The 27,959-nt window shown below is 46.6% G+C and overlaps 2 protein-coding genes across 2 annotated transcripts; one reads left to right on the top strand and one right to left on the bottom strand.

Moving 5' to 3' along the window:
• Positions 1-13,439: 13,439 nt before the first annotated feature.
• LOC127317818 (LRR receptor-like serine/threonine-protein kinase ER1) lies at positions 13,440-20,744 on the top strand. The gene is made up of 27 exons (XM_051348407.2): positions 13,440-13,845; positions 14,645-14,774; positions 14,878-14,949; positions 15,043-15,114; positions 15,191-15,262; positions 15,349-15,420; positions 15,496-15,567; positions 15,769-15,840; positions 15,917-15,988; positions 16,072-16,140; positions 16,238-16,309; positions 16,423-16,494; positions 16,593-16,664; positions 16,750-16,821; positions 16,908-16,979; positions 17,052-17,123; positions 17,274-17,345; positions 17,424-17,495; positions 17,599-17,670; positions 17,754-17,825; positions 17,941-18,009; positions 18,085-18,156; positions 18,243-18,313; positions 18,403-18,531; positions 18,713-19,060; positions 19,286-19,659; positions 20,110-20,744. The coding sequence occupies exons 1-27, from the start codon at positions 13,746-13,748 to the stop codon at positions 20,479-20,481; spliced, it is 2,958 nt and encodes a 985-aa protein (XP_051204367.1). The 5' UTR covers positions 13,440-13,745; the 3' UTR covers positions 20,482-20,744.
• Positions 20,745-22,131: 1,387 nt separating this feature from the next.
• Positions 22,132-25,859, bottom strand: LOC127317819 (uncharacterized). The gene is made up of 2 exons (XM_051348409.2): positions 25,508-25,859; positions 22,132-22,839 (listed from the first exon to the last, which is right to left on the bottom strand). The coding sequence occupies exons 1-2, from the start codon at positions 25,720-25,722 to the stop codon at positions 22,365-22,367; spliced, it is 690 nt and encodes a 229-aa protein (XP_051204369.1). The 5' UTR covers positions 25,723-25,859; the 3' UTR covers positions 22,132-22,364.
• Between the last annotated feature and the right edge of the window lie 2,100 nt (positions 25,860-27,959).

Here is a 27,959-nt window from a genome sequence, read left to right as displayed (position 1 = left end):
CGCGCCGCCTCTTCCAGCGTGTTGTACGTGCCGAGGGTGAGGCGGAAGCCACCGGCGCGTATCTCGGCGGTGAACCTACCGCTCGGACGCACTCGAACGCCACGGAAACCGGACGCCCCTCGACGACATGGAGGCATCCCGGAGATGAATGAGCGGAGGCGGTGGCGACGTGTGGTTGCGCCCGCACTCGTCGCTCTATATAGCGCACGCGGGGCATGGCACGTGTCAGCGGTGGCTACACATCGCACGCCGGCGTCGGCGGGGTGAGGCACGTGTCGGCCGGTGGCTACACTTCGCACGCCGGCGTCGGCGGGGCGAGGCACGTGTCAGCGGTGGCTACACGTCGCACGCCGGCGTCGGCGGGGCGAGGCACGTGGAAGAGGTGGCGACACGTGGCACGGGGACGCGACACGAGTGGATATGATGCGTTTTATATGATGCGAGATGCAAATAGTTATATGGATGTCATATTCATGTTCATTGGATTTTTCTGATCAATTTTCATATATAAAACTTTTCTTTTTGAGTTACCATTTAAAAGTTATTGAAATAATAGTTTTTATTAAAAAAAAAAAAACAAAAACAGAAAAAAACAGAAAAACAAAAACGGTAGTTTAACGGCTGCAGGCCTGATCCGCGTCCAACGGCTCCAGGCCGTTGGATTCAAACGGCCGGAGCCGTTGGATGCGCTTCACGCGGATCGGCCGCCTCCTCCCACCCCTTTTGTCGCGGGTCGAGCCACGGCCCGCGATAAAAGGACCCCCTTTGTCGCGGGTGGTGGCACGACCCGCGATAAAAGGGGGGCCTTTTATCACGGGTCGTGCCACCACCCGCCTTTTATCGCGGGTCGTGCCACCACCCGCGACAAAAGGGGTTAGGTATAAATACCTAACCCCGCGGGCGGAGCCCCCACCCGCGACACCCGGAGGCCATTCCTTAGCAAAATCGCGCCGCCAGCTGCCCAAATCCACCGCCGCCGCCGTGTCTTCGCGCCGCCGTCGCGCGCCTCCCTCTGCCCGCGCCGCCGTCGATCTCCTCTGCCGCGCCGTCGCCGCCGTCGCGCGCCTCCTCGAGCTCCCTCTGCCGCGCGCATTTCCTCTGCCGCGCGCTGCCCGCCGTGCCGCGCGCCGCCGCGGCGATCTCCTCTGCGCGCGCCCCCGCCGCCGCCCTGTGCCCGTGCCGGCCCCGCCGCCGCGCCGCCGCGCCCTCCCGCAGTACAAGCCGCCGTACGTGTGCGCCGGCGCCGGCGCCCCCGGCCGGCCCTCTTTTTTTTTAATTTTTTTTTTCTTAGTTAGATAATTAGTAGTTCAAATTTTGTATGTTCGTTTAAATTTTGTATGTTAGTTTAAATTTTGTTGTATATAGACATTTTAGTATGTAATTAGTTAGTTTATTTTTGTAAGTATTTTGTTGTAATTAGTTAGTTTATTTTTGTTGTAATTAGTTAGTTCAAATTTGTAGTTTAAATTTTGTAAGTATTTTGTTGTAATTAGTTAGTTTATTTTTGTTAAATGTAATTAGTTAGTTCAAATTTGTAGTTTAAATTTTGTTGTAACCGCCGACACCCCTCTCGCAAACACACCCCTCTCGCAAACACCCGCCGAGACCCCTCTCGCAAACAACTGACATCGACTCCCTCCCCCCTCGCAAAAACCCGTCGCCGACACCCTCCCCCTCTCGCAAACACGCGCCCTCTCCCGCTCGCAAACACGCGCCGACACCCCTCTCCCTCTCGCAAACACGCGCCGCCGACACCCTCTCCCTCTCTCTCTCTCGCAAACACGCGTCGCCGACACCCTCTCTCCCTCTCTCGCAAACACGCGTCGCCGACACCCTCTCCCTCTCGCAAACACGCGTCGCCGACACCATCTCCCTCTCGCAAACACGCGTCGCCGACACACTCTCCCTCTCGCAAACACGCGTCGCCGACACCCTCTCCCTCTCGCAAACACGCGTCGCCGACACCCTCTCCCTCTCGCAAACACGTGTCGCCGATTAGGGTTAGGGTTTGGTTTGTGTTTGATTAGGGTTAGGGTTTGGTTTGTGTTTGATTAGGGTTAGGGTTAGAACATGTACTTATCGATTTAATTCTTTTGCAGAAACAATGGATCCATTCGAACGGGACTTGGAACAGGAAGACATGTTCGCGAAAATAATCCGCGATGGTACAGAAGCCGACCGAGAAGACCGCGACTCCGGTGATGGAGAAGCCCACGGCTCCGGTCATGGAGAACCCGACGGCTCCGGTCATGGAGAAGCCGACGGCTCCGGTGACGGAGAAGCCGACGGCTCCGGTGACGGAGAAGCCGACGACGGCTCCGGTGACGAGGTATTAATGGAATTCTATATGTACATATGTATTGAGGCATTAGTATAGAGGCATTAATGCAATTCTATATGTATTCTCTTAGGCCTCCGAAGATAAGATAGAGAAACGAGGCCCGGCAAAGAAGTTGACAAAAAAGACCACTTCACAATTGAAGCTATATCACCGGAAGGCCAACCGGTGGTACCCGAGAATGTCGGAGTGAAGTTCAAAAATCAGTGCGGAGTTGTGGTTAGAGATCGTATCCCGATCACTGTCAGAGAATGGAACAAGACCAAGAATGTGTCCGAAAATCAGGTTGCCGATAGGTACAAAGACACACTTTTCAGAGACCTCATGGCACATTTCACTTTGCCAGATTTGGGATCGGAGTCTCGAGAATGCTAAGCGGCGAGCGCTAGTGAAGAAATGGGCTCTTAAGAAGATGGGGGAACTTTTCCGGGCGTATAAGAACCGGTTATGGAAAAATTATAAGAAAGACAAGAAGCCTCCATTATTCGAGAACTACCTAGCGAAGCAGGAGCATAAGCGGGAAGAATTTGTGAGGTACAAAGACTCGCAGGAGGCTGTGAACCTGTCAACGAAAAACAAGAAGAATGCAAGCGAGAAGAAATATCACCATCATACGGGGCGAGGGGGCTACGGAAGAGCCATGCCTAAGTGGGATGCACAAGAGGCTGAGATGGAGCTGAACGGGATCACTCCAGAACCCACGCGAGAAGGATGGGACACAAGGGCTCGAAATTGGTTCCTCGCGCATGGCTGTGAGTATGACATGAAGACAGGGAACATTGTTGAAAGTGACACCGGGGTTAGGGTACCCAGGCAAAAATGGATTGAAGTGACGACAGATATAAAGGCGGGAAAACTAAAGTTTGCTCCCGATAGAGAGAAAGACTTGCTGACGCTTGTCCTCGGTAATCCTGAGAAGGGAGGACGAACAAGAGGCTTCGGCCCTAGTATTCCGTGGTCGCTTGGGTTTCCGGCCGACGCGGAGACTTATAGAAGCCGAGCGAGAGCTAAACAACGCCTGGAGGTGCGTAATGACCGGATGGCCGAGTTCCAACGCCGACTTGACCAGCAGCAGCGGGAGCTTCAGCAGCAGCAGCGGGAGATAAATGAACTAAAAGGACAGCGCCCGCCAGATAATACCGCTGAAATATCTCAGCGACGAGACAGCAGCGTGGCCGACTCGGAGGCCCCTCCTACACGGATGATGATAGATGCCGGTCCTGGCGACCCCTTGGATGGAATCAAGGAGCAAACACCTTGTGATCTCCATGAGGTGTTCAGGAAGGTTTCTGTTAAGGTGGCGGTCGGCTATGTCTTACCGGCATTTGGACCTGAAGGTGAGCCGGCAACATGGCATGGCAATCCGATTCCAGCTGGCTATGCTCGTGTCGGGGTGGATTCAGTTGTCCCGTCGTGGGAGACATTGGAGCTCGATATCCCTGGAGGTGATGGGGGGCTTACACTCGGAGAGAGGTCTTTGGGAGAAATCATTATCTGGGAAAAGAAGAACATCAGGCTGCCAGTGCTGGGTAGCACCTAGTACCGGTCGTCCCGGCGGGTCACCATCACCTCCTCCCGGGTGATCGCAGCCACCATCACCTCCTCCTACCGATCACATGTCGCCACCATCACCCCGTGGGTACGACATCGACCACGACATCGGTAGTCCATCTCCATCTCCAGCGCCGCCGCCTCCGCCCACTAAGACTCGGAATGCACCCAGCCGGAAGCGTTTCAAGAGTCCTGTCCGCAAGAAGTCGCCCCTCCCAAAAGTACCAAAGGTTCCTCCCCCCCGTCCTTACGATCGTACCCCGGAGGAAAATGATGCCATTGTTAAGAAATACAATTATGATTTTTTTCATAAGCCAAAACCTCCAGCGCCAGAGCCATACACAGAGAAGCAAATAGAATATGCTACTAGTTTTCTGAACACACCATCGCAGTATGAGTTACACGAGAAGAAGGATGACTATACACGCACTCTTTCGAAGGTAATTGACCAAAAGAAGGATGAAAAGGCTAAGGAGAAGGACATTGCCGCACGAGCAAATCATCGCCTAGAAGTGCAGATGAGAAAAGGTCAAGTTCAACAAGTGCACCCCTCAAGGCCAAGCAAACGACAAAAGGCAAAAAGAGAAAGGAAGTTCCCCTCCTCGGTGCTCAGCCCAAACAATCGATCCCAAAGACTCAAAGTGCTTAATGTTCCCAAAGCTGTACTGTGAATATCATGGTGGTATCGATATGGAAGAAGGCTGCAAGGCTAGCGGCTGCTTGTTCGATTACCGTGGAGGAATTCTTGTCTGCAGCAGATGTCGACATACCCACTGCTGATATAGCTCCTAAATTTGTCTACGGGGCCGACTTGGTCAGCAGAGAGCAGCTGCATAAACTGCCAACACATATGCGGAATTTGCATCAGTGGTACCTTGATGCATGCAAGGAGAACAAAATGTACATCGTGGCAAGTATACCATGGGAATATTACTACCGAAAGGAGGAGATCCATATTGAGATGAATGAACTCGCGGTTATTCAATCTAGCAGCCCACCACAACACTCTCATGAGTTGCTATTGCTTGTAAGTTGTTAACTACATATAAGTTCATTTTCATTCAGTTCATGTTCGTTTTCATTGCATATATATACTCATTATATCTTATGGGTTCTCTTTTGCAGATCAAGATCGGTGAGTGCAAAAGTAATAATATTATCAATGTTGGGTTTGTTGACCCAGATAAAATACATGTTGAAACGGTGAAGCATAAACGCGAAGAAACGGGGGGAAACCTACTAAGGTTTTTGGGGCAGCAATATTTCTGTGATTCAATATTGTTTCCTTACAACTACGAGTGAGAGTCTTAATGATCTTTTATGCACATTCAATTTTTCTTACTCGATGTTAAGTGTAATTCCTGACGTATATGCATAACATGTACAGCTTCCACTGGATTCTACTAGACATTCAACCTGATAAGGGAATAGTTGAAGTAAAAGACCCATCGAGTAGAGGCACTGGACGGGTTCCAGGACTTGCGAAGTTGCTCCAAGTGTAATTTCCTTCGTCGCGCTTTATCTTTCGTGAGATATCAATTAATTATCCACTCATTCAATCATTCTTTTGCCTGGCAGGGCTTGGCAAGCTTTGAAGAATGTTCATAAGGAGATTACCTTTGCAAAGAAGCTAACATTTACTCCTGTACCGTGCACCCAGCAGCCACAAGGGACGAATCTATGTGGATACTACGTTTGCGAGTCCATTCGCATGTTAACCACTGAGAAGCAGAACAAAAATAAATTCGACGTAAGCAATAACATTCACAACTTTATTTATTATCATCAATATTTCGTTATCAAGACTGATATAGTCATACTCATCTCATTTTCGTATATAGGTCGACTTCATGCGGGACAGACTCCAACCAAAGGAACACGCACTAGGAATCGCGGAGGAACTGGCGGGACTTTTGGTTAGAGAAGTAATAAACAACAAAGGCTTGTTTAGTCCAAATAGTTGTTCTACCTCCAAATAGATGGTCGTTAGTACCGTTTGTCGATCGTGAGCTCCATGTATATATGTAGGGAACCTACGAATATGTGTAAGGGGAATCGACTTCTGCTTCCAATATTTGTTTGATCGATCTATATATATATATAATGAATGAATGTGTACAACTTCTAGTAGCGTACAAATATATGCAACTTTTATTTTCGGACGAAAAAAATGAAATAACAGGCGGTCGGTGGCGGGGGAGGTGTCTTTGCACCCCTCAAACCCTAAAGCAGAAGCGTTGTGCGCGCGCCACGTAGAGGGCCTTTTGTCGCGGGTGGTAATACCGCCCGCGACAAAAGGGCCTGTGCCCTGCGCGCCCCGCGGCTGCCACGTGGTGGACCTTATGTCGCGGGTCGTAAGCGACCCGGGATAAAAGGCCTCCCTTTTATCGCGCCTTGCTTGTCGCGGCTGGCCGCCCGCGACAAAATGCCCTAACCACCCGGATCAAAATGTCTGTTTTCCACTAGTGGCGTTTGAGAAGATGCATCGACGCAGGGTCGCTGCCAGGTGGGCTAGCCGAAACGTCCGCCAGACACGAGCGGACGTTTCCGGACATCCACAGAGACGCATCCGAGGCGCATATTTGGGCCAGGTTTGCGTCTCCGCGGACGGCTCGATCATTTTGTGTCACCCCGCTGGAACAGACCACAGACGCATTTCCAGTCACGGCGGACGCGTCGCGCCGCTGGAGATGCCCTCAGGGAAACGAAACTCCCGAGCCGATCACCAAAAGCGCTGCGCTGCACCAGGGTTCTACCAAAACGAACGAGGCATCGGACACACGGAAGCCGCTCGAAATATCGCGGCAGGGACATGGCCGGCCGGACCCGCTTTTCCGCCGGCAGCCGGTGGCCGGGCCCTGCCTCCTTTCCGCCGCGCACTGTGGAAGTAGGTTGTGTTGGGTAGCAGCGGCTGGCTGCCACTGCTAGGCCAGAGCCGGCCTTTGCTGCTACCGCAGCGGCCAACGGTGCGACGCACCTTCGTTTCCTTGTAGGTGAAACACCACAAATGCCTAGCCTGGCTTTGCACTTTTTATCTACATCTACATCGCTTCCTCTGTCTGCACCGGTGCAGGGCAGGATCACGTGGGGATTAACGATGCTGCTGCTAGTATGCATGCAACCAAGTCTCAAAAGCTCCTTCCGTTTCTTGCTAATGGGCAGCCGGGTGTGCTACCCATGGCAACGTTCCAATAAATGTGGCATGTGGATGTAATGCCCCACAGGAGAATACAATGTCCCACTCGGAAGGATTTGTTGGCTGAAACTGAAAGATTGTTGCACTAGGCAATTCAACCAAAAGTTTAGATCGATCTGACGGAAAGATATTAGACAGTGTATTTATATTTAACATGAACTAATCCCGACAAGGGTCAAGGTGCATGCCCCTGGCAATACAACAAGTATACAGCGGAGGGCCTCGAAAGGGTGTCATAGAGAAAAAATTATCTAGTCAATGTTGCGGGGCGGGGGGGGGGCGTATAGGTTCTCCTCTCTACTTTTGTACGCCCAAATTGAAACTGGTCAACATCTTGTCTTTACATGTCTTGTTGTTCGTGTGGTCTAGGGTGCTTTGCGGGCTATCCAAGGATAATACATTCATTTTTATATGATTGATATTTTTGTGGTTTGTTGGCCCATTTGGACAATTCACAACAACGTAACTTTTGGAAAATATGTACCCCCGAATCTCATTGAGGTAATTTCACCGTGGCTATTCTTTTTTGATGTATTGGACATGTCTTCAAAATGAATGATGCAAAGCGATTCTTCAAGAAATACTTGATGCAGTTAGGCACTACTAGGAATTAGGCTATCTCCGGCGCACTGAAATTGCCTATCCTAGCGCACCAAGCGACGCCGACAGGAACAGTCTGGTGGTATCGCCTTACCGCCGGCGCACCACCAGGTCCACCGATGGTAACTCGACTTATCGCCGACGCACGTCTGGTCTGCCGGCAGTAAGGTGATTAGTGCACCGGCGGTATATTTTCCAAAAGTCAAAAAAAAGACGGACCTAGATCTAGTGATGTGTTCTTCACGTTCTTCACAATGGCCAGCGAGGAGGTGGGTTAGCAGAGAGCTTGAGGAGGTGATCGCTGGAAGGAGGTCTCGACGAGGTGGGCACCGGAGGGAGGTCCCGACGAGGTTGAGGAGGTGTTAACCAGAGGAAGATCGCTGGCTTGGGGAGCTACTCGCCGGATGGAGGTCACCGGGTTGAGGAGGTGCGGGTTGAGGAGGAGGAGGAGGAGGAGGAGGAGGAGAAGAAGAAGAGAAAAATGAGGAGGAAAAGAGAAGGAGGAGGAGGAGTGAAAGAGGAGAAGGGGAAATGAAAGAGAGAGATGATGAGCCGACTGGTTTGGCATATATAACCGGGGGTTACGACCGGCGCACCAATATGGTGGTGCGCCGGTGGTATTTTTTTTAGTTTTTTCATCAAAATTTAAAATATGAAAAGGTCATGTTTTTGTTTTGAATTTGAAAAATCCAAAAAATGGCTAAACAACCGTAGGTTGTTGAAATCGGATAGAAAATTCTGCGTAGATACATTTTGATATAAAAAAGTTTTTCATCGGAGGTCATACGCAACCAGAAATCCCGTTTTACCGAAACATGACGCCATTTTTAAATAATATATCGAAATTCACGTTTTTAAATTTTCTCTAAAACTAGATGACATAACATACGGGCATCTCGAAGGATTTTATTTTTAAAATTTTCTATCATTTTCTTCATTTTTTTAAAAGCAGAAAATCGAAGCATACTGTGCGCCGGCGGTAATGCTTTTACCATCGGCGCACCAACATGGTGTTGGTAGGCTCTGATTTTGGGCTGACCCAGACCTGACCGGCCCTTATCCCCGGCGCACAAAGCCTTCGCTGCGTCGGCGGTGTTTGAGCATCACCGACACTCCATAAAGTAGGCGCGTCGGCGGCAAATACCACCAGCGTGCACATTTTTGTGTGCGCCATGGGCCTATAGACTATTTCCTAGTAGTGAGGGGTTTATTTGGAGGCACAAGGTCGCTTCGTCGATGATGAAAGAGTGCCACCTTAGCTAGTTTTTCCCTGCTCGAGTGGATACCTAAAAAGACCATTTACTATTTGTTGTTTTTTAATGATCTCACGATTCTCTATTTGTGTTATGGTAATGTGTTATTTGCCCCACAGTGGGTGTTCCGGGGCAACACTCGATGATCTCACAATTCTCTATTTGTGTTATGGCAATGTTTCTTTAGTAGTATTCGATAGGATCTTCTAAATGCTATGCAAGATTCTGAGATTTCCGGTCATAATTAAAATTATGGCATTTTAAATATTTCGAATGACATCTAAAAAAAAATCGAACGAATTTCCTGCAAAAAGACAATTTCACAATGGTGGGAGTCTCGGGGCGAAATGCCCAATCTTTCCCCCATCGTGTTACAAATATATTTGCTCCAATCGAATACATTTTATTGGATAACTTCTAAACGAAGCACTTTTCCTTGGATGTGTGAATTAGTCGCTTCAATTGCCATGATATCATTAACAAAACCTTTTTTATGGGAATGGTTTTTCCAGACCTCTTGTGGATGCACAACGCAGTTATGAATCAAGTATCCCCTATCGACCTATACTAGTCTCAGAATAAGGGTCTGTATTTTTTATTTTTTTGCAAGAAGCACATGAATCTGTGGAGAGATAGGGGTATATGGAATCTCCAATGCCTACACAGTCTACACTCACTCTATGGTGTACGTATAAGCACGCAATACAGGCAGCGTAGAGCAAGCATGCCGGTGCCATGCATGGTCGCTCAGGTGACAGTGTCACATGGCAAGCATGCCGCTGCCGTGATCTCCCCCCACCCCTACTGTTAACCATCTCCACAGTACAGATCGCATACACACTGCACACCACTGAATCAGCACTACAGTTCTCACAAAATTACAACGGACTGGGTGTATTTTTGTGCGACGTGATCTTTTACCGTCGATTTGTAGTACACAAAAAGTTTGTGAAGCTAATCCCGAAAAGAACTGAAGAGGAGAATAAACGGACAAGGGATAAAATGAAAGGGGGGAAAAGAGAGGAAAAGGTAGAGGGAGATAAAAGAAAAGCACTGCCCTGACAATATGCTGCGGCAGCCTGCTAAACAGCACGTTCCTTGTTGGATCAATCATGGAGCACTGACATGTGGGGTATCTGGAATGTGGGCCTGCGCTTCGTTAGCCAGTTTGGGTCCGTTTAACTGTTTGATTTCCTTGGGGCATCTCGGCCTATCCCATGTCCGCGCGTCAAGATAGGTCAAACGGGACAAAAGCCCGGTCCAACGCGTAGACCCATCACAAAAACTGATGAGCGCGGCATTCAGGATGACCCAAAGCTGGTCCAAATCTGGGCCACGTCTGCGTGGCCTCGGACGCCGATCGCTGGTCACTCACGTCCTTTCCTTGTTCGCCCCTAGCCCGTCTGTCTGCCTCCCAAAACATAGCCCCCTCGCACACATCTCCCACCGCTTTGCCGCCACCCTTGGACCAGCGATTTGGGAGCGTTGTCGACGCCGGCCACCGTCGTCGAGACGCCCGCAAGCGGTGCAGAAGCATAGGACGCAGCCCCGCGCTGCTTTCGCGGCGTCATAGCAGAGTCGGAGGACGCCATTGCCGACGATGTTGTCCTCTCACCATCGCGAGACCTCTCGCCGTCAGCAGCTTCGACGTTGCCGCCAGAGGTGAGCTCTCGTGCACCGTGTTTTCAGCCCGCAAGTTGCTGGGACGGCCATTGCATGCAGGTCCCTACGAACGCATTGGATGGCCTCCGCCTGCGAGGTGTTCGATGAAATGAGCGATCTAAAATTTGTCCCATTTCATCTGTAGATCATGGTGGACAGCGACGATGAGTACTTCTTCAAGAACTTCATCGACACGTCGTCAGACGAGGAGTCCGACGACGACTTTCTCACGGAGGCTGCGCTGATCATCCACGAGCACAATGTCTCGCAGATCCCCGTGTACCGGGGGTCCTTGTCGGGGCGCGCGGCCGCCTTGGACCGCAAAAGAGAACGCGACCACGACCAGCTCTTCAACGACTACTAAGGCATTGTTCACGCCGTTCATGTTTCGCCGTCGTTTTCGGATGCCCAGATCGTTGTTCACCCGGATAATGGATGGCATCAAGGTCTACGACAACTACTTCTGCGCCAAAGTGGATGCAATTGGCAAGGTAGGCCTCTCTTCGTACCAGAAATGCACGGCATCGATTATGATGCTCGCATATGGTGTTGCCGGTGATTTCGTTGATGAGTACACGCGCATGAGTGAGTCGACCTGCTTGGAAGCGATGTACATGTTCGACAGAGCGGTGATCAGTGTGTTCGGAGAACAATATCTCTGGCAACCTAATGCAGAGGACACAACTCGTCTGTTGTCAATCATCGTTTCCAAGTGGTTTCCTGGGATGCTTGGCAGCATAGACTGCATGCACTGAGAGTGGAAGAACTGCCCCTTTGGGGTGCACAGTGATTCTTGAAGCTGTTGCTTCACATGACACATGGATTTGACACTCATTCTTCGGAATGGCTGGCTCGCACAATGACATCAATGTGCTGCAGCGCTCTCCGGTGTTTGATAGGCTACCATACGCTCAGTCCCCTAATGTGCATTTTGAGATCAATGGACACCACTACAACAAGGGGTACTACCTTGCTGATGGTATCTATCCATCTCGGGCTACACTCGTGAAGACAATCCGGCGTCCCAGCTCAGAGCAGGAGGCAAGGTTAGCCAAAGAGCAAGAGGCAGCCCGGAAAGATGTCGAGCGGGCGTTTGGCATTCTCCAACCTCGTTGGGCTATCGTCAGACACCCTGCTAGAGCATGGTGTGTCCAAACTCTGTGGGAGGTGATGACCGCTTGTGTAATCATGCATAACATGATTGTTGAGGTAGAGCGGGATGATTCACTGTTTGATAATGAGTAGGATGGCCAGGAAGAGTTGGTTACTCCTCAAGGTGGGCCGTCATCATTCTAGGATACCCTCCATGTGCACCACGAAATTAGGGATCTAGCTGTACACAACCAGCTCCAGGCTGATTTGGTCGAGCACATGTGACAACATGTTTGCAACAATGCTGCAAACAACAATGAAGGAAATCCCGAAAAAAACAATGCCTAGAGAATTTGTATCGTTTTACATTTTTTTTGAATAATACTTTCTCATTGAATACGTGGACAATAAACTTATGTAATAAATCTACGCCGAGGGATCCAGAGGCGATGGGATGTCAGTCCTCTATGCATAATATTAGTACTAGTAGATCTAGGGTTCTTGTTTTTTTTTTTTGCCTATGTGTAGTATGGCACCATGTCGCGCGAAAGATTGGTACCGAGGTTTTTTGCGGGGTGTTTCTGCCCGTCGTGCTCTAGAGGAATGGCGATGACGATGGTTGAAAATACTTTTTCCATTCCCCTCCTAAATAACCTTGGGATGAGGTTATCCTCCTCACTATGGTCGTCATGAAGACAAGCAGGAAAGGGGTAGTGTTAGAGAAGATGGTGAAGCTTTGACATCAAGGTTGCCAAGCGACGATTAGGTGCGCCGCCACTATCTTTGACCGACGGGGTCTCTCCGCACACTGGGGTCTCCTGCTACGAGGGTTCTTCTTCTCTATGATGGGAGGATATTTGGCTTCAGCACGACTCCTTAACATCGACTCCAACTCAAGTGGTTTCGTCCCTGAGATGGAGCTAGCGGCTGTTACTTTGAGGCCGACAATTACGACCATGGAGAAGGATCGTATCGCGCTTCAGAATTTTCTACGGGGACCTTTTTGTAATTTGCAAGGACTATGGTGTAAATTCCTTTTTCTTTGCCATTTATGAAACTTTGTCCCACCACTGTGAATGAAGCTTGGATGTCCTCTGGACCCTTCTTCCGTTCCAAAAGAAACCACACAAATCTTATAGGTTTAAAATGGGACATTTCAGTTAATGCATTTCTCATATTTCTTGTTCTTTTAGAATCGAACGAATGAAAGATGCCATTAATCACATGATATATATGAGCCCCTCAGTCCCTAACTAGTTGTTGCAGCTTTGGACAAATTCGGTGTAGATATAGATGCATGTACACATGTTTTAGTGCATAGGTTCGCTCATTTTCGAAAAAAGTTGCTAAAAACTAATTTTGGACGGAAGAAGTACCTTTTACTTGCTTAAACTTAAACAACTTTAAAAATATTATGCTTTCAAGATGCAATGAAATATGCCAAAATGTAGGAGGATTTGAAGCACTAGAGTTAGGCAATTTTTTGTATTTATATTTTTATACAACCTAGTGAATACTCCACTCGAAGGTGTTGTGGCCCCTATTTTGCAGCAGTTTTACCTGTGAGCATTTATCCTTGTGGCCCCACATGTCATGGAGGAGCTATGCCCTCTCAACTGTATGACTCGAGCCCTACTCATCCCTAGCTAGACCAACCAGATAGAGAGAGAAAAAACTCGGACGCCGATGTGACCTCTCAGTGTCCATCTCCCTTCTCTCTCCTCCCTCACTATCTCACCCCCACAAGGAACCTCTCTGAACTCTTTCTCTAGAGCTCCGAGCTACAGCCAAGCCAAGCAGCCTACACGCTCTCCCACATATCGTAGGCCTGCCACTCTATCGCCCAGCCATACGGCTACTCGCTGTCACCGAGCCGGCAGCGCGAGTGCTCGCAAAGCAGAGCCCGAGAAACCAACCAAGAACTCCTCCCCATTAAGGCGCACTTCACTGCTCTGCACACCAGTAGCAGCAGCGGCACGCGAGCTTCGCTCTCCGTATTGTACTCCGCAGCGCTCCTCTCCCCATCTCTTCTGTAAATGTCACTGCCTGCACGATGATTCAGAGCTCGGCACCAGCGGCCATGGCGACGACCACCTCGACGGCGGCGGTCATTGCCTTCTTCCTCCTCGTAGCCGGCGCCGTCGCGGACGACGGTTGGTTTCTCCTTCCGCATCTTCGCTATTGTTTTTGTTCTTGCGAGTTTGTTTGGTTTGGTTTGTGTGCTGGGGAGCAGAGATTCGATCAGGGGTGGGATTAGTATTTTATTAGCGCGGCAAGTACGCGCTTTTCGGAGGCAGTTGGGGATTCTCCAGTGCTTCCGCTGCATTTTTATATTGCTTTAACCCAGGTCTAATACTTAACTAATCCTTGTGAGTTGCGCCCCCTTCTCTTATCTATCTTCTCTCCACTTTTCCTTATCCATGGGACAGTTCTTGATACTATTTTGGAGGTAGTAGTCACTGCATAGTTCATCAGGTGTTTTCAAAACGAGGTTTTTTCCTCTTTTGTTCTGTTCTGTTTTAATCCGCATTCTTGCTCTGTTCTTCATAGCAGCAACCGCTGCTGATACAAAGAAATGTTCTGAACATTGAATCTTGCATTCTTTCTTCAGTTATTCGAACTTGCAAGCTTCAGATTTTCCTTCCTTTTTATGCGTTTGTTTAGTGTCACAGTGGTTCTTTCCCAATAAGATCAAAATGTTGCTAACTATCAGCATTCATCTTAGCACCCTTAATCTTTTGCTTTAGCACTGCGCTGTTTTTTGTGCTTTCCAAATCGTTCGTTCTTGATAGCTTCTTGCCTTCAAGACTAAGGATGATCATTGATACCATCTCGAGCAACTCTACTTATTCTTGGTTTCTTTTTTGGGGATGAAATCATTTCGTCAGATTCTACTGATCCTGAATCTATTGCCTGTTGCTAATGTGGCTGGGGTTACATCACATCCTGCAGGGGCGACGCTGCTGGAGGTGAAGAAGTCCTTCCGCAACGTCGGCAACGTGCTGTACGACTGGTCCGGCAACGACTATTGCTCCTGGCGCGGCGTCCTCTGCGACAACGTCACCTTCGCCGTGGCCGCGCTGTAAGATCGAGACTGCTGCCTATGAAAAGTTTGCTTCTTCCCTCCCCCAACCCCCGCACCGTCTCCGGTCCCTGACGCAGCGTGTTGATACAATGCGATGCAGGAACCTCTCCGGGCTCAACCTCGAGGGCGAGATCTCTCCGGCCGTCGGCAGCTTGAAGAGCCTCGTCTCCATGTACGGATGTGCTTTCTTGCTTGCCTTTGTTGTTGATTGGAGTGTAACTTCCTGGTTGTTGGCTTATGTTAACTTTGTGTATTTGGCGTGCAGTGATTTGAAGTCGAATGGGCTCACCGGCCAGATCCCCGATGAGATTGGCGACTGCTCGTCGATCAAAACGCTGTGAGTGGACTCACCAAGATGCTGCTTCCCCAGGTTTTGGAGACTATAGATGATTTAACATTTGTTCTTGATTTAGGGATTTGTCCTTCAACAACCTTGATGGCGACATACCGTTCTCGGTATCCAAGCTGAAGCACATTGAAACCTTGTAGGGCCTGTTTTCCTTCTGAAATGCCTTTTTTAAACAAATGTTTTGGAAGTTGTAGGTGATCATGTATGTTCGTGATTTTCTAGGATATTGAAGAACAACCAGCTGGTAGGCGCAATCCCGTCTACGCTATCACAGCTCCCAAATTTGAAGATTTTGTAAGTTCCAGCTTGATTAATGTTGTGGAATTATATTTAGTATGTTTACAACTTCTAATGTGATCTGCACCTTAGGGACTTGGCTCAAAACAAACTGAGTGGGGAGATACCAAGACTAATCTATTGGAATGAGGTTCTTCAATACTTGTAAGTCATTTCTTAAATTTGTGTCCTGTTAAAAGATTTGTAGTAGTGCTATTTCTGTAGTTGCATTATTAGTAGTATGTTTATTGCCTGAAAATTAGCCGGGCAAATTCGTGTATGCTTATAAAAAATTTATGCACATGGGGCAGTTTGAAAATGCTACATTTTATGTACTTTTGGCTAACCAAAGTTGATTGTATTTAGGGGATTGCGCGGCAATCATTTAGAAGGAAGCCTCTCCCCGGATATGTGCCAGTTGACCGGCCTTTGGTACTTGTAAGTATGCTGCTTTCCAATCTCACATGGTTGAACCATTCTCTATCCGGCTCTAACTTTGTATTCACCTGACCAGTGATGTGAAAAACAATAGCTTGACTGGGCAGATACCAGACACAATTGGCAACTGTACGAGTTTTCAGGTCTTGTACGTATCTACGTTCTTGCCCTGCCTGGCATGATTATTGTACTTTCCATTCGGAAAGTTTTTCTAACATTTTGCAATGGTAGGGATTTGTCTTACAATCAATTGACTGGTTCAATCCCGTTCAACATTGGTTTCCTTCAAGTTGCTACACTGTATGTGGTGGTTATTTTAAATGCAACTTATCTTCTTGAATTGCATGCTTTATAGAATTAACACCACGATGCTGAGTTGTGTATATTTCTGTATCAGGTCCTTGCAAGGGAACAAGTTCACTGGTCCTATTCCATCAGTTATTGGCCTCATGCAGGCACTTGCTGTACTGTAAGTCCTATGATGAGCTTCATATGATCTAGATTATAGTCTCACCAGTAAAGAAAGAACTGTTTTTTGGTATCTTGCAAGATATATTATTGGCTGACCTTTAATAATTACAGAGATCTGAGTTACAACCAATTATCTGGCCCAATACCATCCATACTAGGAAACCTGACATACACTGAGAAACTGTAAGCTTCCTTTGTCTGCTTAAGAATCCTGACATTTCTCTTCTATGAAAGTTCCATGTAAGTACATTTCTGAATCAAGATATATCATGGCCTGGTAGATACATGCAAGGCAATAGGTTAACTGGGACAATACCGCCAGAGCTTGGGAATATGTCAACGCTTCATTACCTGTTAGTGGCAACGTTTCTCTCTTTTTTACATACTACATTTCAGTTTATCTTGCTTTCTGTTTTGTTGACAAATATCTAAATGCAGAGAACTAAATGATAATGAACTTACGGGGCTCATTCCGCCAGAGCTGGGAAAGCTTACAGGCTTGTATGATTTGTAAGTCCTTTTTAAACCCTTTAATACATGTTGTGATTTTTTTAATGTGGTAGTTACACAAGCAGTTTGTTTCTCTTGCTTCACAGGAACCTTGCAAACAATAGCCTAGAAGGACCAATTCCCAACAACATAAGTTCTTGTCTGAATCTCAATAGCTTGTAAGAGCAGATTTTTTTTGTGGCACTTGCAGTTTCAGGAATATACATGTAATGTGTTGATTTTTCTTACAGCAATGCTCATGGCAACAAGTTAAATGGGACCATTCCCCGTTCATTGTCTAAACTTGAGAGCATGACCTCTTTGTAAGTTATGGTTTTATGATTAAATTGTGCTATGGTGAATTCGAATAAACTTTGCCGATTGTACTTTAAATTGTTTGATATGCATAGTGCATATTAAGTGCAACCTTGTCTGCTTGTTCATTTTCGACTTGTGTTCATCTGTTTATTCAGGAATCTGTCGTCAAATTCTTTGAGTGGTCCTATTCCTATTGAGCTATCAAGAATCAACAATTTGGACATCTTGTAAGTCCGATTATCTCATTAGTTCTTGAGAATATTCTTTTAATGCCATGCCATGTATAATGAAAATACATGTACCAGGGACTTATCCTGTAACATGATTACTGGTCCGATTCCATCAGCCATAGGCAGCTTGGAGCATCTACTGAGACTGTAAGTGTTTTCATCTATGATTTTGAGTTTATTTCCACCATCATGCGTTGATATTTGGTTGCATGCATAAAAAGTGTGTTGATATTTGAACTTTTTTCTCTAGTAACCTGAGCAAGAATAGTCTTATCGGATTCATCCCTGCGGAGTTTGGTAACTTGAGGAGTATCATGGAGATGTAAGTACATTGTGATCTAATCATAGTCCTTTCAACAGTTAGTTCCTTGGATGCTATATTGAATTACTTGGGTGTTATTTCAGTGACTTGTCCAATAACCATCTTGGTGGTCTGATTCCTCAAGAACTTGGAATGCTACAGAATCTGATGTTGCTGTGAGTCATATCTTTTCCTGTCACGTAGTTTTGCTTAATCAGTAAGTTTTGTAGAAGGTTCAGTATGTAGTCTCGGCTGATTATTAATTAATCTCTCTATTATTCGCTCTTGCAGTAAATTGGAAAATAACAATATAACTGGGGATGTCTCTTCATTGGTGAACTGCTTCAGTCTAAATATTTTGTAAGTTCCCAAAGAAGTTTTGAGCAGTGTGGCTGTTTGATTTTGCTGACATTATATTCTTGCCTCTGTGAACAGAAATATGTCGTACAATAATTTGGCTGGTGTTGTCCCTACTGATAACAACTTTTCAAGATTTACACCTGACAGGTAGTGTGCTTTATCATTTCAATCACTGTTTCACCCTTACAATCAGATTTCGAAACAGTAGTTTAACAATCTGGCCCTTCCTTCAGCTTCTTGGGTAATCCTGGACTATGTGGATATTGGGTTGGCTCATGCCGTTCCTCCAGCCACCAAGAGAAACGTAAAAATAGCATTTCCATATTAACTTCCGAATATGCACATTTTCTTCATTCTAATATACTGTCATTCTGCCCTGGTTTTTCTATGCAGCACTAATCTCAAAGGCTGCAATACTAGGCATTGCTCTGGGTGGGCTCGTTATTCTCCTGATGATTCTAGTAGCTGTTTGTAGGCCGCACAGCCCTCCTGCTTTCAAAGATGACTCTGTAAGCAAACCAGGTAATGCATCGACATACCTAATTGGCAAGTTTTACGTTTCCATAGAAGTCATGTCTAGTTAATTAATGTGTTCTATTAAACTATAATATCTTGTCGGCATATCTTGACTGCCCACTCATAGACCATAATTGATCCTTTAACACTAAATAGTCTTCTGTAATAAATTTGCATGTTGTTGCAGTGAGCAATGTTCCGCCCAAGCTAGTGATACTTAATATGAACATGGCCCTTCATGTATATGAAGACATAATGCGGATGACTGAGAACTTGAGTGAGAAATACATCATTGGGTATGGGGCATCGAGCACAGTTTACAAATGTGTTCTGAAGAACTGCACACCGGTGGCAGTCAAAAAGTTGTATGCCCAGTACCCGCAAAGCCTGAAACAATTCCAGACTGAGCTTGAGACTGTTGGCAGTATCAAACACCGGAATTTAGTCAGCCTTCAAGGATACTCCCTCTCACCTGTTGGGAATCTTCTCTTCTACGAGTACATGGAAAATGGCAGCCTCTGGGATGTTTTACATGGTAAGTGCACTTTGCCACCAACTCATTGACACAGTTTTTACAATGCTGAGGCTAATTTAGTGTCAGTGATCCATAGCTAGCACTTGTATTTTATTTTGATTTCGAAGGTCTTTTTCTGTTCATCTGCCACAGAACAGTAAAGCACATTTCTAGTCCTGCTTATTTTTTGATCATGTAGTTGATGGACTGTTATGGTATCATAACACTGTTCTTTTTTAATTCTAGAAGGTCCATCCAAGAAGAAAAAACTTGATTGGGAGACTCGCCTTAGGATTGCTCTTGGTGCTGCTCAAGGCCTGGCTTACCTTCACCATGACTGCAGTCCGAGAATAATCCACAGGGATGTAAAATCAAAGAATATTCTCCTCGACAAAGATTACGAGTCCCACCTTACGGATTTTGGCATTGCTAAGAGCTTATGTGTTTCAAAGACTCACACGTCGACCTATGTCATGGGCACCATTGGATACATTGATCCCGAGTATGCGCGCACCTCCCGCCTCAACGAGAAGTCTGATGTCTACAGCTATGGCATTGTTCTGCTGGAGCTGCTGACTGGCAAAAAGCCCGTGGACAACGAGTGCAATCTCCATCACTCGGTAACTAATCTTCCATTCTCTTGCAGTTCCTCAGCTTAGTGCGTTGTTTTCTTCCGCCTATTTTGCTTTGGATTCTGGTAGTGCCAATAATTGCTGGATGATCCCCATTAGGCTTATGTTCCTGCAAGGGGACCAGCAACATGAAACCCCCATCATGTGTGTAGATCTATCTGCAACTGTGGACCTGTGGTGTGGACTGATCCATCGCATATGGCCATTGAAAGCTCCATTATAAGTAGCAGTGATCCCGTCCCCTAAAGCCTGCCATTTTTGTCCCCCGTCTGTCAATCATGTAGATGGAAAGCTACAAATTACAGTGTCACTCCAAATATTTGCCCCCCCTTGGCATTTAGCATTTAACTCATCTCCGAATCAGACCAGATACTTGTGATATATACAAGTTACACCGCAATGAAACAGATTTCACAGTTTGTACTGTTGCAAATGCAGATCCTATCGAAGACGGCAAGCAACGCGGTGATGGAGACGGTCGACCCTGACATCTCAGACACCTGCCAAGATCTCGGCGAGGTGAAGAAGATATTCCAGCTGGCGCTCCTCTGCACCAAGAGGCAGCCGTCCGATCGACCGACGATGCATGAGGTGGTGCGTGTCCTGGACTGCCTCGTGCACCCTGACCCGCCGCCGAAGCCCACCCAGCCGCCGTCGTCTCCACAGACGCAGGCCATCCTCCCGAGCTACGCCAACGAGTATGTCAGCCTGCGTGGCGCTGGAGCGCTCTCTTGCGCAACTTCGTCGAGCACGTCGGACGCGGAGCTGTTCCTCAAGTTCGGCGAGGCCATCTCCCACAACACCGAGTAGAGCAGCAGCGGCGTCTGCCGACGTGGAACTCGGGTGGCGGGTGCAGGTAGAAGTGAAGTGGAGTAGCAGTAGCAGGAGCTATGTAGCTCACATTTTGTCTAAATATGTCCTGGGTGCCTGGAGATTAACCGTGAGAAAGAATGATTCTCTGGATCGGTGGCGCTCTTCTGTAAAAAAGCCACTTAGCCTCTCCTTTTTATCTCTAACCTAGTAGTTTTGTAATGGATCTCTTGTCGACCTTTCATGGACTGTGATGCTGTGAATTGCCTGGTCTGTGGTGTGGTGATCTTGTTAGGAGATGGAAAAAACAGTAGGGGTGTCGTCTGTTCTCCCGCTTACTGTATTGCGATGCCACTGTTTTTGTTGCACAGCATCTGGTGAACCTGAAGAGAAAACTAAATTCAGCTACGACCTGATTTTCAACTTTGGCTCCCCGGCATCGCAGCGTGGTTGTACCGTGCATGTGTCGTGGAGCCTGCAGGTAGCTTTTGTCCGGAACGTGTCAGGGGAGGTGTGACTCAATGAATGATGTGAAGCTGCATCAACCAGCCGAGCTGGGGCCGGATGGCAATGGCATGGTGGTGGAGATGAGATTGGAATGGAATGGTTGCAAGCGGCAGGTGTCCTGAGTTGCCCTGTGAATCTTTGATGATTGACACGGAGTGGGGCAAAGTGGGCGGTGCCGGTGCGATGGCAACGCAATCCTCGTGAGCGCGAGTACAGAAACTCAACTTGACTGGGGCCTGGCTGGGTATGTAGGGATTCAATTGAGTGGCAGGTGGTTAGATGTCTTTGGATTGCCCCATGAAGCGCAGGACTGTCTCTCGGATGGCTGGGCGCCACTCAGGACCGTCATGACTCTCCGTTTAGTTTTACTTCACTGGTAGTATATCGCTCACGTTTTGCTGAACTGCTTGGTGTCCACCTTCTGTCTATGGCCGCTGCCTGCAATGCATATTGGGAAAACTGGTTCGCGTATGCAACTAATATTCTGGAACATGAGAATCTGACTCTGAAGAAACAACAACAACAATACCAAAATTTTAGCATAATTACGTGAGTTATCAAACAGGACAATTTCTAAGTCATGTTAATATGTTTGAAACAATTCTAAAGAAAATAAAACATGTTTGAGAAGTGGGGGTTTTATAAACATGCAAATTTTAAGTTCAAACTCAAAACAATTTAGGCGGTGTAAAAAAACAAATCAAACAGTGCATAGTAGCCATTAAACGGTACTCCCTCCATCCCATACAATAATGTTATTATCAGGAGTACACGTAATAGAGATTACTGTTTGTTGAAGAATTTGTTTTTTTAGTATACCTATGAAATGAGTATGAGTTGGAACTTATGCACGTTTCGAGAATATCTCCCTCCTACCACACAGTAGTTTTTTGTAAAGATGGGTTGTAACTACTGAACATAGTTTTCCACGGAGTTTTCAGCAAACGTGGTTTGCACCTGCTACTTTCTCTTCACATGCAGGAGAGACTGAGAGTTATCAACTATGCCTAATAAGAAGAAAAAATGCTTGAAGAATAGAAAACTCCAGTGCCTCACACAACATTCAAGCAAAGCTCACAGAGAAGGCAGAGAGAATTAAACAAAAACCATATGGTAGGCAAAAGAATGCGCAGATCAGGAAAACGTTGGTCAAAGCTTATAAGGGCGATAAGGTAGAGCATGCTTACTTTCTCAATTTTAACACCTCTCATTATGTTTCAAGGATGATAGCCAGAGGCTACTAGCACTATACAAACCAACACTGACCCTATGAAGTATGAATCATTGCACTGCATATGGGGACCAAAATATACTTAGCCACTGGACTCCAGTCTATAATTGACATCAATGGTTGACCGGTGAAAATGCCGGTGTTGCTAGTTTTTCCTGCGCTTTTCCCTAGGAGAAACCACACGAGACGACTCCGCCACATCTTGACCAACCGCTGAGATAGATCCCATCTGAACTGAGATCAGCTGAATTTGAGGGGTAACAGGTGGAAAACAAAAGTCATTCATGTCAGTGAACCTTCTCTGCAGGCACTGGCAAGGCAGGTTCTTACAGGAATCACGCTCATTGCCGTTTCTGGTCTTGCATGGAGATCTGCCTGTAACAGATGTATTCAATGGCTTCCTGCAGGTCGTTGGGCTGTTGGTGTCATCGCCGACAGGGCTCAGCTCTTTGCTCTGGGTCTCATTATCGTTGATACCGAATGGAAGAGCACCCTTACGCTTCTTAGGTGATGGGGTTTCAGGATTAGCAAGGCCTTTTGAAGATTGAGGTGAGAGCACAACATCCCCATCATTTGCCAAAGAACTAGATTTGCTATTGTAGAATTCGGATACCTCTCTCCTATATAATAGAGAGAAATAAAAATAGGTCAGCCAGTAACATGTAAGATGTGTTCTGTGTGTTGTAGACACGCCAATATCCTAGAATCTACTACAGGCAAATACCAGGCAGGGATAACAAGTTGCAAGCAGCTGTAAGAAATTGGGAAAAAATTGATGTTACCAGCCAGACAAGTACCACAGCACTTGCCAAAACATATCATCGTTCGGACACTACAATATCAAATACGGACAGTCTTTCAGTGATCGAATGTATCTTTCTAGGAAAAAATCTCTTAATTTGCCTTTCTTTATTGGTGCATCTCGACTGGACCACAAGATATACGAAAATCTTCTGCAATGACAAAATTGCCATGGTTATCAACCAGGCAAAGAAAATAAATTATTCTCAGTTAGCTGGTTGGGTACACCACCTTGTAATTTTTTTTTTTCATTTTCTTTCACATAAATGTTTACTTTTTAGTAGTGCAGTAGGGCACTCTCCTAACTTTAATCCTTATAATTTAATAAGAAATATTTCCGGTTAATCTAAACGCAATAACATATGAACACCAATAAACAACAAAGAAGGTACTCTCTAGTGCCTATCAAAAAAAAGAATGTGTTGCCAAAAGCAAAACCGCATGCATTGCTGAATATATCATTAAAATCTATTAGTAAGCTCGCTATGGTGGGAATAACTCAAAATTAAACAGGATAATACCAGTGATATTGTGCTATGCCATGTGAACAGGAATCTACTACCATGAGCATTTCAATTGTCATCGTGAATACCAAATTTGCTAGCAAACTAGAGTCTTAATGTTCATTGAAATCTAAAAAGCTACACGTTTCTTGGAACATGTCTACAAAATAAGATCATAAAAAACTACTGAAAGGCAATAGCTACAACTGCAGGTTCCTAAACAATATCCTGGAAGAAAATAATAATAAATTTCTCTAGGTAGCAGAGATCAGGTGCAGCTGCAGTGACTATCATTTGTATTATTTTACGAAATTGACTTGACAGTGTACATATATCTAGATTAAGACATTCTGAATTTCGTATAGATAGTTTGGAATGTTTTTGTATTTATGTTTAAACAAAGAACTTAACATTTTCAAATAAAGCTACCTCATAGAAAGGATCACTGCAGTGTTTTAAAGATTGCTTACTGCTGGTTGTGATTTTAATTCAGCATAGAACAGACCAGTGTTAGAAATAACCGTTTGTATCAGTGCCAGATTTAGGGATACCACAACCAACAGAAGTTTTGAACTCTTGGTCGTTTATAGCATGTTTGGTTATTATGCCTTATTTGAGGTGTCACTGGGTCAATGCAAAGAAAACCATAGCATGCTTATGAAAGAGCACCTGACAAAGAAGTTTTGGACTCTTGAGATTTTATAGCATGTTTGGTTATTATGCCTGGTATGAGGTGTTCACTGGGTCAATGCAAGCAAAACCGTAGCATGCTTATAAAAGAGCAGCTGACAAAACTAACAACCAAAGAGAACAGAAGTTCTGGACTCTTGCGTCGTTTATAGCATGTTTGGTTATGATGCCTGGCATGAGTTGTTCTCTATGGGTCAATGAAAAGAAACGCATGGCATGCTTATAAAAGGGCACCTGACAAAACTAACCGCCAAACAGAAGTCTTGACTAAGCGTGCATCCTGATGCTACAAGCCTGTGAAACATCTGGCAGCCAAGAATCTCAAGCTAAAGTATGAGTATGCGAGAGGCAATTCATCATAAGCTACTAACAAACTGCTTTCAGAATTGTGAGTCCTCACATACTAGCACAGACCAAATGTTCAATCTTCCCCACCACATTGTCTGCTTGACACCAAATACTGTGACTATTAACTAGTACTCTCTCTATGCCAAAATGTAGTGCATCTTAGTTTTTTTTCAAAAGGCAATCGATGTAAAGCTTGACCAAGTATTTAGGAAAATATAACATCTAATAGACTATAACAACATCTAAAACATCAGAATCAAATCAATATTATTAGAATCATCATTAAATATACATTCATGTTATATGTATTTGACGCTGTAGAAGTTGTTATATTTTTCTAAATGCTTGGTCAAACTTTAGATCATTTGACTTTTGAAAAAACTAAGGTGCACTACATTTTGGCATAGAGGGAGTAAGTACTAACTACCAACAATACAATTTTTTATCGAAGTTCCTCAATTGCCAAAGCAGTCGGTAAACGGTAGGACACAGATCGCCACATTGCACAACCCTTCCGCCAGCCAAATCGATGTGGAACTGAACTTTGTAAAACAGTCTATTATGCCCAGTTCCTCTACAAAGTCAACCGCACATTGGATTATTTTAGGCATATAACAATGGATATTTCCCCAGAAGAAATCCACATATTTTATAACAGAATAACCATCGTAGTCAAATGCTCATTCCACCGCATTACTCGATCAACCGAAATTCCATATTTCTACAGCTGCATTACTCCATAGCATCAAATGAATCCCCAAAATCGGAACGCAATAGATTTCAGAAGATCGAGAAACGACATTCCATCTACAGTTCTATACTCATGGAACGAGCAACGCACTGAAGAGATATTGAATGAATCGACAAAATAAAGGTGCGCGAACCAAGATTTTGGCGAAACTGCCCAACAAAGGCGCAACCTTTGCGGCGGATTGGGGGAACTAACCTGCAGGGCAGGGAATCCTGGAGCGCGTCCATGGTGTCGAAGGGGCCTCTGAGCGAGCTCTGCACCTCCCCGTCTCCCTCCTCCGCCTCCTCCACGTGCACCGCCTCCGCACGGCTGTCGCTGCCCCGCCCAGCCGAAGAGGAGCCGCCGCACGCCGCGGCTGGCGGCGGCACCCCGCGGCCAAGCCGGGCGCCTCTCTCCAGCGCCATCGGCATTGCTCTCTCCACTCGCGAGCAGCCCGGAGGAAGCCGGGGCCGCGGCGTCGCGTGGTTCTTGCGCAGCTGGCCGTCAGGGGAGAGGAGGGGTTTGGCTGGTCGGCTTTACTTCGGGTGACATGCGGGTCCGGGCTTGAGTCCGAAGGCTGGTTCGGTTTCATTTTACTTTCTTCCATTCCGGGCTGTTCTATCTAGGGTAAAAAGTAGTAGTACTAGTGTATTGTATAATCTGAAAATATCCAACATTCGTATTTGACAAAATGACAATGAATACAGAAATATCTACTCCATCCGTCTATAAATTGATGTTTGAAGTTTGTCTAAATTTTTTGGAGCAACCGGCAGGAGCACTGCCTTTTCATTAAGCAAGGGGGAAAAACCGACCAAACTGTACATGAGAGGGCATATTTAGCATAAGGTGGGAATATGCCCCAGAAAACCACGCAAAGAAAAAAGAAGAAAAAAGAAGAGGGTAAAAAAGGTCAGTCAGGTTCGGCCGGTATGGCCGGCCCGAAGCCGTTGATGGCACGATCCCTCTGGAGGACGTCTTCCTTTGCGATATCGGCGACCTCCAGATAGGTAAGGCGGCGCCCAGTGAAAATGCGTCTGTTTCGTTCCTTCCAAGCATTCCAAAGAACATATAGGAACCGGCCGCTGATGCGTTTTTGTTCCTTTGTAGCCTTTCCAGAGATCAAGTCATCCCACCACTCAGTGATGGATTGGTGGACGTGGCGATTATCAGGGCTATCGTCATTGTCCCAAGTCTTCATCCGGTTCCAAATGGCTATAGTGAAGGGGCAATCTTTGCATAGGTGGTTGGCCGTCTCGGGCGCATGTAGACATAGAGGACATAGAGGTTCATGAGTCCAGCCCCTAATGGCGAGCATATCAGCAGTTAGCGCCTTTCATGCGTGGCAAGCCATCCAAAAAGCTTACACTTCGGTTCGGCGTGAGCAGCCCAAATCTTTGTTGCGAGAAATCTAGCCTGACCACCGAAGAACTGTGCCTTGTAAGCAGAGCTAGCACTGTAAGTCGAGTCGGTAGTGAGAGTCCATATAATGGAGTCCGGTTGCTCAGGGGCCAAGTTGACGGCTTGGATGATGTCCCAAAGCTCCAAATATTGCGTCAGCTGCGTGGGTGTGTTTATCCTGTTGACGGAGCGGATCTAGTTGTTGTCGCTCAACTCTTTGGCAACCGTGCGGTTTTTCCTGGAGGCGATCTTGAAAAGGTCAGGCGCCCAAGTCGAAAGGGGGCCCCGTCCACACCAGTTGTCGTGTGATACGTCTCCGACGTATCGATAATTTCTTATGTTCCATGCCACATTATTGATGTTATCTACATGTTTTATGCACACTTTATGTCATATTCGTGCATTTTCTGGAACTAACCTATTAACAAGATGCCGAAGTGCCGCTTGTCAAGTTTCTGCTTTTGGTTTCAGAAATCCTAGTAACGAAATATTCTCGGAATTGGACGAAATCAACGCCCAGGGTCCTATTTTGCCACGAAGCTTCCAAGTCCGAAGAGGAGACGAAGAGGGGCCACGAGGGGCCACACCCTAGGGCGGCGCGACCCCCCTTGGCCGCGCGGCCCCGTGGTGTGGGGCCCTCGTGCCGCCTCCCCGACCTGCCCTTCCGCCTACTTAAAGCCTCCGTTGCGAAACCCCGATCTGAGAGCCACGATACGGAAAACCTTCCAGAGACGCCGCCGCCGCCGATCCCATCTCGGGGGATCCAGGAGATCGCCTCCGGCACCCTGCCGGAGAGGGGAATCATCTCCCGGAGGACTCTACGCCGCCATGGTCGCCTCCGGAGTGATGTGTGAGTAGTCTACCCCTGGACTATGGGTCCATAGCAGTAGCTAGATGGTTGTCTTCTCCCCATTGTGCTTCATTGTCGGATCTTGTGAGCTGCCTAACATGATCAAGATCATCTATCTGTAATTCTATATGTTGCGTTTGTTGGGATCTGATGAATAGAGAATACTTGTTATGTTGATTATCAAAGTTATATCTATGTGTTATTTATGATCTTGCATGCTCTCCGTTACTAGTAGATGCTCTGGCCAAGTAGATGCTTGTAACTCCAAGAGGGAGTATTTATGCTCGATAGTGGGTTCATGCCTCGCATTGACACCGGGACAAAGGATGTAAAGTTCTAAGGTTGTGTTGTGCTGTTGCCACTAGGGATAAAACATTGATGCTATGTCTAAGGATGTAGTTGTTGATTACATTACGC

The sequence above is a fragment of the Lolium perenne genome, chromosome 7, assembly GCF_019359855.2.
Source record: "Lolium perenne isolate Kyuss_39 chromosome 7, Kyuss_2.0, whole genome shotgun sequence".
Classification (NCBI taxonomy): Eukaryota; Viridiplantae; Streptophyta; class Magnoliopsida; order Poales; family Poaceae; genus Lolium; species Lolium perenne.
The sequence above is the reverse complement of the archived record's forward strand: the minus strand, read 5'-3'. Positions and strand labels throughout refer to the sequence as shown.